The sequence below is a fragment of the Ovis canadensis genome, chromosome 8 (genome assembly GCF_042477335.2).
Source record: "Ovis canadensis isolate MfBH-ARS-UI-01 breed Bighorn chromosome 8, ARS-UI_OviCan_v2, whole genome shotgun sequence".
NCBI lineage: Eukaryota > Metazoa > Chordata > Mammalia > Artiodactyla > Bovidae > Ovis > Ovis canadensis.
In genome coordinates this window covers 30,401,368-30,417,236 of record NC_091252.1, presented here as the reverse complement: position 1 = coordinate 30,417,236, position 15,869 = coordinate 30,401,368, and the positions used below count along the sequence as shown (strand labels likewise).

The window sequence follows — 15,869 nt, the reverse complement described above, 5'->3', positions numbered from 1 at the left end:
AATCAGTGATTATGTATTTGCCCATTATCACTATCATTTTAGGGTACCTTTATTTTCAAAATTGTGGAGGTTGAGGGTGGGGGGAGGGGATTCTATTCAAAGAGAATGTAAAACTGTGTGCCACACCTATGGATTATCTATTTAGATGCTAATTATCTACTTTACTGTAAATGGCCATTTTTACAGATATTAATTTTTACAAGGCAGAATTCTTTGTATCAGATTTTTGGTATAAATTTACTACTCCTTGATTGTCTTCAAACCACCAACACTCAAAAACAGATGAACATCTTAGAAAGCCAAATTTTTGCTAGTGACCAAGTCCCTCCTTTTTAGCTTAAGGACCATGGGAAGCAGAATCCCTACAATGCACTGATTTCTTAGTGTCCAGATCCTAAGACACTGAATGGCAGGGAGGACTCAGGCACTGAACAGAAGGGAAGGCGGATGTCCTTACAATGTATTATAACTGATTGCTGAAATGTAACTATTGAGTAACTGTTGAGAACTGTCTATAAGTCAAATTCTGAGCTGAATGTCTTCCTGGGTAGTTTCTTTGAAGGTCTATCCCAAATATGTTTTCACTGCTGAAATTATTCAGGAGCATATTTTTCTAGGAGCAGCCTTTATACCATTAATATAAGTCTGGCAAGAAAACAGACATGTGATCTGCTCTTGCCCCAAACAATATTCTCCAGCTTGATTTTCATCCCTTGTTCCTTCTACCTATTATTTGTCTTGACCTAAATGAGACTTGGGGCTGTATCAAGAGATAAATCAAAACCAATGTGTAAAGGACAATGATTGCCACAACTAAGTACATTCAAAAGAATGTACTAAATGCTCTGAAGGTAATCAAATATATACTCTTTCCAAGATACAACTAAAATAGGGAAATACTCATTTGGAAGTTTAAATGATTGCATGTCTATTAAAAAAAATCAGTTTTATTTCATAGTGATATCCTAAACCCCAGAACAACAACTAACCTGGGCAAGTTTATATTCTATGAAGAACCCTGTTTTTAATGTACTTTACCTAATAAAAGGAATTTCAGTATCACTTAGGTTTAGACTTTGTTTTATGCTAGTGATAATTCAGATATAAAGAATACAGGTTGATTTTTTCTTAAAGTGGTTTCAACTTCAAAACAGATACAAAACTGTTAAAAATGTAAACATTTGAGATTTGGATAAATAAGTTATTGTTCCAGAGTCATTTTGTTCATTTTACAATAATGATCTGAGGCCTTAGGTTTGCATTAATTGTATATGGCTTTGTTTACACTGATATATATATATATATATATATATATATATAAAATCTATAAATAAAAATTGTAAATAATTAGGGACATGTTAAAATTAGTTCAGATTATGTTAAATCACCTTGTAATACATAAATTATAATGCTAATGGGATTAACCATCACATCGGTATTCCACACCTCTTAGATGATTCACAATCACTCTGGAAAAATCGCCGACCTATCTACAGTACGAAAATCAACCCAACCCCACAACCTCACCGTCTCAGCACAGCGACTGTTCAAAACACAAAAGGTTTTGCTGCTGTACTACTGTTACAACACTTGCCTGGCGTGGGAACTCTTGCTGAGCCAACGCTTGAAAACCCCAAGTACAACACAAGGTTCTCCATAAAGAAAAAAAAAGAAGCACAAAAATATAGTGTGTGCCCTTCTCAGAAGCTTTGCTTTGATCTTAGAAATCCTTATAATTTTGTAAATAAGTACACATGCACACACACACACACACACAAGTATGTGATTAAAAGAAATTCTATCCCTTTATCTGAAGGGCACTCTTCACAGCTTGGTCCTACAATCAGTAGTTTGAGAATACAGGTGTTTTTTTTTTTCTTGTACATTTTATCATATTTTTCAAATGGCAATTTAATTTTTTTTGCCTGATTAGATAAGCCCCTTAGAAACTTTCTCACATCCCAATTCTTCTGCAACAGAACAAATCCACAGAAAAAAACCTACGCAGCAAGACACACGTCACTTGCAACTTTCTATCATGGCTCCTGAAGAGAAACATGAAGAGCGTAGCACAGCAGCACTCCGCAGTGGGCCGGGACTGCTGTGGGCCCAACACTGGTCACTGGGTGACACAGTTGTCTCCCATGTCCTGAGCATAGCGGTCTGATATTGTGGTCCGTAATTCATCTATGTCCCTCCGTAACTGGCATACGTCTGACAGTTTTTTAGTGAGTGCTTCTGGGCTGTGGTCATTCTCAGTTTCTTCAGCTGAACAGTTCATTGCTGTGGATATAGAACATGGAGAAAATTTCACATTTTTTGGTAACAAAGGCATTTTAGGATTTTTAGCCTAATTATCATTGGAAATATAATGCTATACACTCAATACAGGTCAAGCTCAGGTTTAAATTTTGCATTACAGTAAACGGATCTTATCTACTTGGTCCTTTTAAAATTTTGCTAGTGAAAATGCATAAATTCACAGTGATACACACAAATTCAACAGATTTAATGGATGACAATATTCCCAGAGTAAAAAGGAACATGCTAATAGCTCTCTTCAAACCCAACTAGAGACAAAAATCTGAAAATCTTTTGGATGGTAAGGGGCACTATCTTATATTTTTACAGACTGCAAAGTATTAAGAATTGAGTGTGTGTGTGTGAGTGTGTGTGTGTGTGTGTGTGCGTGTGTGTGTATGCTGGGATTCCAAACATCTGAATTCCAAACGATTGAATCAGGCTGAGAGCCACTTGCCCAATGGCTAAATCACTGAGGGTAATGGCTGAGTTCAGAATCAGATAACATATTATTTTAACAAATGCTAATTTAACTGTTTTATTTTTCATGATCCATGATCTAGACACTGTACTGAGTGCTGAGGTCAGCAAAGTAATGCACCTGGTGGCTTATTCTTAATGATTTACATACTTTTCATAAACAAGCAAATTCAGTCAGGTGTCCTAGGTAACCTCCCACGACACAAAGGCTACAGTAACATCAGGAAGAGAACAAGATGGCCTAACTGGAGAGGGGCCAGGCTCTCTGAAGAGGCCGAGGAAGCAGAATGAACACAGGTATACAGAAACAGAAAGCAGAACAGTCTGATATAAACTGAGAAACATCAAGAAAACCAGTCACCAGCTCTAAAACGGGTGAGCCTAAGCTATGAGACAGAGGAGTGTCAAGAAGCGAGACTAGAGAGGTGGGTGGGAGCCACCTTGGTGTCTGCTTGAAGGGGCGTCTGAGGAAATCCGAACTACGGGTTAAACGATGGCTCTGGCAGCAACGTAAAAGATGGATCGGGGGCTCTCCAGGACCTGAGGGTTCTTTGGAAGGAGAGTGTGAGCAAGGGAGCGGGCGAGCTCCTAGGAGGTGTGGGTGCAGGGAGAGAGGGAAGGCAGCGGTGACAACGCTGGGGAACAGCGGATCCCGGCCGGAGCCACAGCAAGGGAGCTCACAGTGGCAACCCGCCGTCCTAAGCACTCTCTCAAGTCTGGCCCACTTGGTGAGGACTTCTGTCTCCTGGCCCAACCTTGTCAGGCAAGCTGGGATCTACGAGTGGAAAGGTGACCAAGCCCAAAGAGGAGAAAGACGCTTCTAAGGAGATTAGGCCCTGAGCCTTTGGAATGGGAGCACTGACTCCAAGACCCTAGACTGCCAGAGGACTAACCCTGGGAGTATCAAATAGTGAGGACTCACATGAAGGAAACCACTTGAATACAAGACCCGGCATCACCCAACCACCAGTAGCATCCTGTGCAGGACACCTCATCTAAACAACAAACAAAACTACAAACCCAATCATCAGCAGACAGGATCACCACCTCAGTCAGCCTTACCCATCAGAGGAAAAACAAATAAACAAAAACGCACACAAATCTCACCCTATATGAAGCTTACACTAACCACCGGACCAACCTCAGGAGGGCAGAAACCAAAGAAAGAAAGAATTCAACCTTGAAGCCTGGAAAAAGGAGACCTCAGACACAGTAAGTTAAAAAAAAAAAAGTGAAAAGGCAGAGAAATACTACACAAATGAAGAAACAAACTAGAAACTCAGAAGTCTGAAGAAATGAAGAGGAGATGGGCAAACTACCTGAAAAAGAACTCAGAGTGATAGTAGAGATGATCAAAAACCGTGAAAACAAAATGGAGAGAATGTAACAAGAATCAATCAACAAAGACCTAGAAGAATTAAACAATAAACATGCAGAGACAAACAACACAATTACTGAAATTAAAAATTCTCTAGAAGGAATCAACAGCAGAGTATCTGAAGCAGAAGAACGAAATCAGTGAGCTGGAAGATAAAATGGTGGAAATAACGTCTAAAGAGCAGAATAAAATAAAAAGAATGAAAAGAACTGAGGACAGTCTCAGAGACTTCTGGGACAATATCGAAAGCACCAACATTCAAATTATAGGGATCGAGAAGAAGAAGAGAATAAGAAAGGGTATGAGAAAATTTTTGAAGAGATTATACTTGAAAATTTCCCCAACATGGAAAAGGAAATAGTCAATCAAGTTCAAGAGGCACAAAGAGTCCCACACAGGATAAACCCAAGGAGAAACACGCCAAGACACATACTAATCAAACTAACAAAGACTAAAAACAAAGAAAGAATATTAAAGGCAGCAAGGGAGAAGCAACAAGTAAAATACAAGGGAAACCCCATATACTTAACAGCTAATCTTTCAGCAGAAACTCTGCAGCCAGAAGGGAATGGCAGGACATATTTAAAGTACTAAAAGGGAAAGATTTACAGCCAAGATTATAGTACCCAGCAAGGATCTCATTCAAAATTGATGGACAAATAGAAAGCTTTTCAGGCAAGCAAAAGTTAAGAGAATTCAGTACCATCAAACCAGCTATACAACAAATATTAAAAGGACTTATATAGTCAAGAAATACAAGAGAAGAAAAAAGATCTATAAAATCAACCCCAAACAATTAAGAAAAATGGCAACAGGAACATATATATCAATAATTACTTTAAATGTAAATGGATTAAATGCTCCAACCAAAAGACACAGACTGGTTGAATAGATACAAAAACAAGACCCATATATATGCTGTCTACAACAAACCTACTTCAGACCCAAAGACATATAGACTGAAAGTGAGAGGATGGAAAAATATATTCCATGCAAATGGGAAGCAAGAGAAAGCTGGAGTAGCAATCCTCATATCAGACAAAACAGACCTTAAAATAAAGAATATTACAAGAGATAAGGAAGGACACTACATAGTGATCAAGGGACCAATCCAAGAGGAAGACATAACAATTATAAATATCTGTGCACCCAACATAGAAGCACCTTAATACATAAGACAAACACTAACAGACATAAAAGGAGAAACTGACAGTAACACAGTAATAGTAGGAGACTTTAACATCCCACTCACACCAATGGACAGATCATCAAAACAGAAAATTAATAAGGAAGGCCAAGTCTAAAATGATACATTAGATGAGATGGATCTCACTGACATCTTCAGGACATTCCATCCAAATGCAGAAGAATACACCTTCTTCTCAAGTGCACATGAAACATTCACCAGGATAGACCACATCTTGGGTCACAAATCAAACCTTAGTAAATTAAAGAAAACTGAAATTGTATCAAGCATCTTCTCTGACCACAATGCTACGAGACTAGATATCAATTACAAGAAAAAAACACTGTAAGAAACACAAACACATGGAGATTAAACAATGTGTTTCTAAACCAACAGGTTACTGAAGAACTCAGAAGGGAAATCAAAAAATTTCTAGAAACAAATGACAATGAAAACACGACAACTCAAAACCTCTGGGATGCAGCAAAAGCAGTCCTAAGAGGGACGTTTATAGCAATACAATCCTAACCCAAGAAGCAAGGAACACAAATAGACAACCTAACTTTGTACCTAAAACAACTGGAAAAAAAACCCCAAAAAACCCCAAAATTAAGTCATAAAGATCCAAGCAGAAATAAATGAAAAAGAAATGAAAGAAACAATAGTAAAGATTAATAAAACTAAAAGCTGGTTCTTCAAGAAGATAAACAAAATTGATAAGCCTTTAGCCAGACTCATCAAGAAAAAAAGAGAAGACTGAACTAGGAAGAAATAGAAATTATGAACAACCCAATTACAACCACTGAAATTGAAGCTGTGAACGAAAATCTCCCAAAAAACAAAAGCCCAGGGTCAGACAGCTTCACAGGAGAATTCTATCAAACATTTAGAGAAGAGGTAATGACTATCCTTCTAAAACTTTCATAAAATTGCAGATGAAGGAACACTTCCAAACTCTTTCTACGAGGCCACCATCACCCTGATACCAAAACCAGACAAAGACAACACAAAAAAGAAAACTACAGGCCAATATCACTGATGAACATAGATGTAAAAATCCTCAACAAAATTTTAGCAAACAGAATTCAGCAACACATCAAAAAGCTCATACATCATGATCAAGTTGGGTTTATTCCAGGAATGCAAGGATTCTTCAATATATACAAATCAATCAATGTGATACACAATGTGAAATCAATATGAAAGATAAAAACCATATGATCATCTCAATAGATACAGAAAAAGCCTTTGACAAAGCTCAGCACCCATTTATGAGTAAAACTCTTCAAAAAATGGGCATAGAAGGAAACTACCTCAACACAGTAAAGCCATGTATGATAAGCCTACAGCAAACATTAATCTCAATGGTGAAAAACTGAAAGCATTCCCCCTAAGATCAGGAACAAGACAAGGGTGCCCACTTTCTCCACTGTTGTTTAACATAGTTCTGAAAGTCCTAGCTAGAGCAATCAGAGAAGAAAAAGAAATACAAGGAATCCAGATCAGAAAAGAAGAAGTAAAGCTCTCACTGTTTGCAGATGACATGATACTGTACATAGTAAACCCTAAAGGTAGTATCAGAAAATTACTCGAGCTAATCAGTAATTTAGCAAAGTTGTAGAATACAAAATAAATACACAGAAATTGCTTATATTTCTATATACTAACAATGAAAAATGAGAAAGAGAAATTAAGGAATCAATCCCATTCACCATTGCAAGAAAGAGAATTAAATATTTAGGAATAAACTTACCTAAGGGGACAAAAGAACTGTACACAGAAAATTATAAGACACTAATGAAAGAAATCAAAGATGACATAAACAGATAGAGAGATATTCCATGTTCCTGGGTAGGAAGAATCAATATTATAAAAATGATTATACTACCAAATACAATCTACAGATTGAATGCGATCCCATCAATGGCATTTTTCACAGAACTAGAACAAAAAATTTCACAATTCATATAGAAACACAAAAGACCCAAATAGTCAAAGCTGTCTCAAGAATGGAACTGGAGGAAGCAAGCTTCCTGACTTCAGATTATACTACAAAGCTACAGTCATCAAGACAGTATGGCACTGGCACAAAAACAGAAATGTAGACCAATGGAAAAAGAAAGCCCAGAAATAAACCCATGCACCTATGGGTACCTTATTTTTGACAAAGGAGACAAGAATATACAATGGAGCAAAGACAGCCTCTTCAATAAGTGGTGCTGGGAAAACTGGACACCTACACGTCAAAGAATGAAATTAGAACACTTCCTAACACCATACACAAAGATAAACTCAAAATGGATTCAAGACATAAATGTAAAACCAGAAACTAAAAAACTCTTAGAGGAAAACATAGGCAGAACACTCAATGACATAAATCAAGCAAGATCCTCTATGACCAACCTCCTAAAGTAATGGAAATAAAAACAACAGTAAACAAGTGGGACCCGATTAAACTTAAAAGCTTTTGCACAGCAGAGGAAACTATAAGCCAGATGAAAAGACAGCCCTCAGAATGGGAGACAATAATAGCAAATGAAACAACTGACAAAGGGTTAATTTCCAAAATACACAAGTAGCACATACAACTCAATGCCAGAAAAACAAACAACCCAATCAAAAAGCGGGAAAAAGACCTAAACAGACATTTCTCCAAAGAAGACACACAGATGGCTAACACACACGTGAAAAGATGCTCAACACTGCTCATTATTAGAGAAATGCAAATCAAAACCACAATGAGATATAACCTCACACTGGTCAGAATGGCCATCATCAAAAAGTCTACATACAATAAATGCTGGAGAAGGTGTGGAGAAAAGGGAATGCTCTTGCACTGTTGGTGGGAATGTAAACTGATACAGCCACTATGGAAGATGGTATGGAGATTCCTTAAAAAACTAGGAATAAAACCACCATATGACCCAGCAATCCCACTGCTAGGTATATACCCTGAGGAAGTCAGGGTTGAAAAGGACACATGTATCCCATTGTTCATTGCAGCACTATTTACAACACTAGAACATGGAAGCAACCTAGAAGCCCACTGACAGATGAATGGATAATGAAGTTGTGGTGCATATACACAATAGAATATTACTCAGCCACCAAAAGGAACGCATTCGAGTCAGTTCTGATGAGGTGGATGAACCTAGAACCTATTATACAGAGTGAAGTGAGTCAAAAAGAGAAAGATAAACATCATATTCTAATGCATATATACAGAATCTAGAAAAATGGTACTGAATAATTTACAGGGCAGCAATGGAGAAACAGACATAGAAAACAGACTTATGGACATGGGAAGAGGGGAGGAGAGAGTGAGATGTATGGAAAGAGTAACATGGAAACTTACATTACCATATGTAAAATAGATAGCCAATGGGAATTTGCTGTATAACTCAGGAAACTCAAACAGAGGCTCTGTATCAATGTAGAGGGGTGGGATGGGGCAGGAGATGAGAGGGAGGTTCAAAAGGGAGGAGATAATGTGTACCTATGGTTGATTCATGTTGAGGTTTGACAGAAAACAATAAAATTCGGCAAAGCAATTATCATTCAATAAAAAGATAAATTAAAAAAGAAAATTTAAAAAAAAAAAGATGGATTAGGGATGGGGGGTGGGGCACAGTGGTTGCCAGAGAAACCAGTCCAGATGAAAGACTACTAAAGCTTCAATTAAGGCAAGAGTACAGTGGAGATGTGGCAGCAGGAATAAATGTTACAGGTAGGAAGGGGCTCACAGACATGATGAAGTTTGATTCCCAGGCAGCTTGGAAAGGGGCCCAGGGATTAGGCATAGGACACAGATGGGCAAACGAGAGGGTGGAGGATAAAATCTGGGTTGGGTTGATAGCTGTATAGTGGTTCTACTCATTGAGAGGAGGAACAGGTTTAGGGAGGGAAGAAAAGTAGGTTCTGTTTCAGACATATTGAGTCTGAGATACCTATGAAACTGCTGGTTCTAACGTACAGGTGAGTAAAATCAAGAGCCCAAAGGGGATGAATGTCTAGGCAGGGTGAGAGAGAAATATCTTTAGGGGTCAAAGGTACAGGGAAAACAGAAAACAAGTGGGTATGTACAAGATTACTTGGAAAAAGTAAACAAAAACAAAAGACCAACAACAAAAGTTTCCAGGAGGACTGCCAGTGTTTACATGGTAGAGAATTTCAGACTGAGGCTGAGCAGTCATAAAAGTAGAAGCAGAACCCAGAGAAGGATGTCACGGAAACCATGGAGGCAGTGCTTTAACAAGGGCGAGGTGAACAGTGTCAGCAGACAGGTGCTGGGGTGATGAGCTAAGGATCAAAAAAACCTCCGCTGTTTTTGAGAAATTAGCTGGTTGGTCAATTTTTCACAAGGCCAGACTATAGGGTAAGGATTCTGGGGTTAAACCCTAACAGACTGGAGGGAGTATACATGGTGGCAAGGTTGCTGAATCTCCCTTTCACTCATGTTAGGATTGCTCTCTTATCCTAACACTGAAAAAGGTAATAGATGCGAGATAAGCAGTGCAAAGGTAGGAGGTTACAAAATAACCCAAAGGATGGCCAGCCCTAAAATGTGGACAAAATGAGTCTTTTGTGTGTAAGCTTTTATTTCTTGCTCCAAGAGATGACTGCCAACTTCCAATACCCCATGATCACCCATCAAACTTCTCTTTGAGATTCAAGCCAAATACCCCCATGGAGGCTTCACAGCCTCTCCCAGGTAGATCTGACTGGTTTTTCCCCCTGTGCTCCCACTGCCCTCTCATCACATCTCAATTACAGTACTTATCTCAATGCTCCAATATTGTGGCTGATGTGTGAGCAGGAACTGTGTTCAGTTCATGTGCATTATCAGCACTTCCGTGCTGGGACTACAGAAGGCATCTGATTAATGTTTACTGAGTGACTGAACATACTTAAACATTGAAGTGTTTTAAAAAACAACTAACTGGATTAAAAAATGGGCAGAAGACCTAAACAAATAATTCTCCAAAGAAGACATACAGACGGCCGATAGGCACATGAAAATATGCTTAATGTTGCTAATTATCAGAGAAATGCAAATCAAAACTATAGTGAGGTACTATCCCACACCAGTCAGAATAGTCATCACTAAAAAGCCCACCAACAATAAATGGGGGTGGAGGAAGGGGAACCCTCCTACATTGCTGGTGGGAATATAAATTGCACAACCACAATGTAAAACCTTATGGAGGGTCCTCAAAAAACTCAATACAGAACTGCCATGAAAAGAATAAAATAATATCACTTGTAGCAACATGGATGGACCTAGAAATTATCATACTATACGAAGCAAGAATGATTAAGACAAACACCGTATGGTATCATTTATAAGTGGAATCTAAAACACAACACAAATGAATTTATCTAAAAAACAGAAACAGACTCACAGACACAGGAGACAAACATCATCACCAGAGAGGAAAAGGGGAGAGGGATAAAGAAGGAATGTGGGCTTCCCTGTGGCTCAGACGGCAAAGATCTGCCTGCCATGCGGGAGACTCAGGTTTGATCCCCGGGTTGGGAAGATCCCCTGGAGAAGGGAATGGCTACCCACTCCAGTGTTCTTGCCTGGAGAATTCCACAGACAGAGAAGCCTGGCAGGCTACAGTCAGTGGGATGGCGAAGAGTCAGACACGACTGAGCGACTAACACTTTCACGGGATTAACAAACTACTATATGTAGAATACAACAAGGTCCTACTGCATAACACAGGAACTACATTTGCTATCTTATGATAACCTAGAATGAAATATATATTTCATATGCATAACTAAATCTCTTTGTTGTATACCAGAAACTAACACACAACCCTGTAAATCAACTATACTTCAAATTTCTTTCAAAGTGCTTTCTATATACTCACACTCAGATATGTGTTCTTACATTCATGGAAAAGAAACTTCTGCTGACATTTACATGATCAGGAGTTACAGTTACATGATCAGGGGTATTACTCGGTTTGCCAAAATAACTATTATGATACAAGACTGTAGAATCTCTTTGATGAAACTGGAAATAAAACTAGTCTCCACTCAGTCACACAGTAATCATATTATTAAGCGATTACTCAATACCGCATGTTGGTATAGAAACATTATGGTCTTATTCCACTCATTTCTCCTTACTGAAGTCCATTTCCTCTATATTAAAGAGACCAACATATCAATATTATAATGATTTGGGGCCTTATGTAAGTTGAGTGTTTCAGCAGAAGTAGCAGAGAAGGGACCAGACCCTGGGACAGTACTGAGGCAGCTCTCACCATCAGAGTGCAGGAGGGAAGAACTGAGGCAGAGTGGGTGGGTGTCACATGGAAAGGGACAAAGCCAGCAGGTGCGCATCACAAGGACAGCAGAGCTCCAGGCACGAAAACTGGCTCACGTGGCAGCCTCGGCACCTGCATTAAACAGCTGCCGCAGAACATACGTGGGAAAGCTTCTAAGTCTTTTCTCTCGGATATTTTACCAGCAGACTGATGGATGGGTCATTAATTTAATACAATCGCCACATGAAAGCAAAGAGAATCATCACTTTTAGAAAAGTAATCAGAAAATCACACTTAACTACTATTCTGGTCACATACTGAATTCTGCACAGGCAACATCTCCTAACTCATCCATATTTATAGGCATTCTTCCAAGGGGCAGTCCATATCAACTATGACCCTCCTCATTTTTATAAATACAATGAGGCAAGTTCTAGCTATTAAGCAGTGACAGGTGTTCAGAGCCACAGACTGATTCAGAAATTTATAAATCTAAGTAGGAAGGGAGATAAAAATAAATAGGGAAAAGACAGACGTTTCTAATTCAAGAAGATATGTTTCTAACTGTTAGGCAATATAGTTAGGACAAGTCATTAGCCACTTACATCTGATTCCCAGTAATAAAGAAAGATTAGGCTCCTTGCCCTGAGCACGCTGATTAAGAATACTACACAATGCCTTCAAGTCAAGCAAACAATAGGACATTTCCTTGAACAGCTGATCAATCACACTCAAATCAAAGAGTGGCCTTTTGGAAAGAACGGTCTGCTGCCTGGACTGTTCTGCTTCCTGGCCCTGATCCAACAAAGAGCAGGTCTCTTCTGTTTGTCTTTGGTTCTGCATTGGATAAAGAAAACAAAAATCAGGCTGTCAGAACAGAGGAAAGGTACTCAAAAGCCATGAAGGTTGACATTCTCCCACCCAAGTCTATAAACAAAACAGTGAAGTCATATTACATGTACAGTAACCAAATTTAACTGCATACATGCAGTAAGAAAAATAAAAAGGGAGAGAAGAATTAAAATACTGGCAAGTGTTTCTCTGTGCCATCTAATGTCCGAGGGTAAATGTGAGAGACGAAACATAAATTCCAACAGACTCAGTTTCTAGGGAGTCTCCCAAGGTCTCATATTGAAAGTACCTTGGTTGTTATGTAATTTGCTATGAGATTTATCCCCAGAATAGAAAGAACTGCAAAGAAAATTGAAACCTCATCCTGTACTTTTATTGTTAGCAGCAACAGTGATTTACCTAATCTGAAACTATTTTTTTGTACACTGAGAGAAAAGTATATATGTTACGGTGTTGATAGGAACCAAATTTTTCAGTGTAAGAGGAAAAGAAAAGTATAAAATCAAAGATGAAGAAAAAAGCCCAAGCAACTCTCAATTGTTAAATCTGAATTAGAAGTATCAGTATGAACTCATGATTTATTATGCTCAGAAAAAGCTACACTCACTTATTTCCCAAATTACCACCATTTATTCCTCATCCTGAAAATTACTAATTAAAGGTAAGTTTGACTAACTTTCCAGGTGGTACTGGAAATTTCAGAAAAGCCAAACAGCTTGGGTTAATGAGGAAAATACAGTTTTTTATAGAAGAATGCCAGCTAATAATTATAAAAGGAATGATATAAAAATTACTCTTTTAATTGTCTAATGAGTCAGATGATCATTGATGGATGTTAAAACCATCAAGGGAAAGGGTGCTGGCACACTGGATATTCACACACTTGCCTACATACCAACCCCACAGATCTGCTGATTGCAGAGGCTAGTGTTACAGTGGAAAGAATCAGTCTGTCACCACCTTAATCCAGTGAGACCGGTATTTGTGACACTTAGTGGGATAAGCAAACACATATAATTTGATGATGTGAAAAATACCTACAAAGTATTCATGCCAAAAAATGTTTGCAATGAGTCTAACATCCTTAGCTCTAACTTCCAGCTTATAAGAAATACAGGGGTAGAGAACAAGACAAATGACACCATGAGGAAGCAATCAGACAAATCCAGGTACAACAAATCTGAGTCTGTAAGACAAAAGGCCTGATTTTGTTAAGGAGAAGAAAAGAACTTTAGGTTTAAAAAGCAAAATGAAACACAACGCATGGTCTTGATTGATACTGGTTTTAACATTTGGGGAAGAAAGGTGGGAATTTTCGTAAGACAGGGATTACCAAACATCAAGGAAAAGTATTCTTATATGGTGGAACAGTGCTGAAATGGCACTGTCCCTAATTTTTGGAGATGTATTTCTAAGTATTTAGAGGAAAATGTCACGATGACAACTCAAAAACTAAAATAAGGACTTTTTACGTAACATGTCGTTAAACACAAGCCAAATATTAATATCTCATCTCATAATTAAATGAAGAAAAGTGATCTGTTCCATAGATGACATGTCTACATTTTACTTTCCTTAAGGATTGTCAAGGGTAACTTTGTTTATATTCAATTTATGCATCATTTCATGACTTGGGATCTAATCTCTGTAACAGCTGACTTGGCTGTAGTTAAGTGTATGAAATTGTTTCTAAGACAATACAAAACTAAAAGTTTGTCTTTTTATTATAATCTTATTAAGAAACCCAATGAATTAACTGGCACAACAAAATCAAGTCTTCAATTAAAAAATGATTTACAACTATGTATAAAACAGGCATTTCCTGTAACTTCAATAGGTACTGAATCATCCTTGAAAGTAATCTGAATTTCTTCTACTCACATCAAGCAATGTTCTTAATCTCTGAAGGTTTCTTTCTTTCTTCTCCAGCTCTTCCATCATCTTTTGAGTAGTCAATTTTTCTTTAGAAAGTTTCCCTTGCATAGACTACAGTAAAGAGAATTTGAAAGCAAAGCATGTTAATACTTAAAGCATAATGCAATTAGGTAGGCAACCAGGAATACTGGCTCTGAACACTTTAGATGTCCTGACTTCCCCAATCCCTTGGAAAATGAGGCCTCCACTTCTCAACTTCTAGAGTAGATAGTTCTAAAGAGTGCGGGAGTGGGGAGGAAGGAAAAGTATCATCTTTACCAAGTAAGTTTTAATTCTTGGTAAAACATGTTAAATCTAAAGGTGCAGTCTGACGCTATATTACAAACAGTTTTCATTTTACTGATTCTCATTTATATACTGGGAGTGTATTAGCAAATCTATACTTAAACAACTGAGCAGGAAAAAATCCGCCTGCAATGCAGGAGACGTGGGTTTGATCCCTGGGTTGGGAAGATCCGCTGGAGGAGGAAATGACAACCCACTCCAGTATTCTTTCCTAAAAAATCCCAAGCACTGAGGAGCTTGGCAGGCTACAGTCCCTGGGGTGTCAGCGAGTCAGAAATGAGGGAGGTGACCATGCATGGCACAGCATACTTAAAAAACAAAACAAACCCTTTTTCTTATGATTAACAAGCTACAAGATGATAAGATCATAAGACTATCCCTGTTTTCCATTATTTGATACACAGATAAACACCCCTCTTGGTGTATAGTATTCCAAGCAGTGAATATAATGTTGAATTCAAGCCAAAGGTCTATTATAGGGCTTAGATAAACTAATCTCTCTCTTAATTCCATTACAAAATTATAAATTAACCAGATATGACACTATTGTGAGAAAATCTTGAGTATATCCAAGCAGAATATAGGATATTTTAAGAGCTCTTGGGTTATTTCAGCTTATAAATCTGATTTTCAGCAACATACCACAGAAGAACTTGTTGAAAACCTTGTACTTATCAGTGACTTTTTTCTATCAACTTTTCTCCTTTTAAACCACAAAATCAATAAATATGACTAGAGATTTCTTTTTTTTTTTCTCTTTAGGTCTGTATTTAGTCTCAACACTGAAAATACTTCAGAATGTTGACCACCTAATTAGCACACAACCTACTTTTCCCCCCTCACATTATCTCTGGGTGGAATAAGAGAGGATGGTAGTCACCAGTGGTGAGATGAGACTCTAAATATAAAACAGTTTTCTTAGTAACAGTATCTAACCTTTTTGGTTTTTAATTTCATTTGTCTGCTAAGCTCTGTAAAAATATTACATTCAATAACTCAAAAGTTGGATACAAATGAATCAAGCTCTATAACAAGTACATTTTATTTCAAGGAAAAACTTGTTTCATATTCTACAAAAATGAGTTCCACAGCACAAAGTCACATGGGCTATTTGAGAGCATATATTTTTGTGTACTGAAATTCCTTTGTAACTGCATTTGACTGAATCAAA

The 15,869-nt window shown here is 37.9% G+C and overlaps 1 protein-coding gene across 3 annotated transcripts in view; it reads right to left on the bottom strand.

Moving 5' to 3' along the window:
• Positions 1-1,783: 1,783 nt before the first annotated feature.
• Positions 1,784-15,869, bottom strand: part of CEP85L (centrosomal protein 85 like) — a 141,102-nt gene continuing 127,016 nt past the window's right edge. For 2 of the 3 annotated variants that reach the window (XM_069599139.1, XM_069599140.1), the window contains 3 exons: positions 14,360-14,464; positions 12,232-12,463; positions 1,784-2,283 (listed from right to left, as the gene is read on the bottom strand). In XM_069599139.1, coding sequence (XP_069455240.1) covers positions 2,120-2,283; positions 12,232-12,463; positions 14,360-14,464 — 501 coding nt within the window. In that variant the 3' untranslated portion in view covers positions 1,784-2,119. The remainder of the gene's footprint in view (positions 2,284-12,231; positions 12,464-14,359; positions 14,465-15,869) is intronic. The other variant, XM_069599141.1, reaches the window with a different exon arrangement.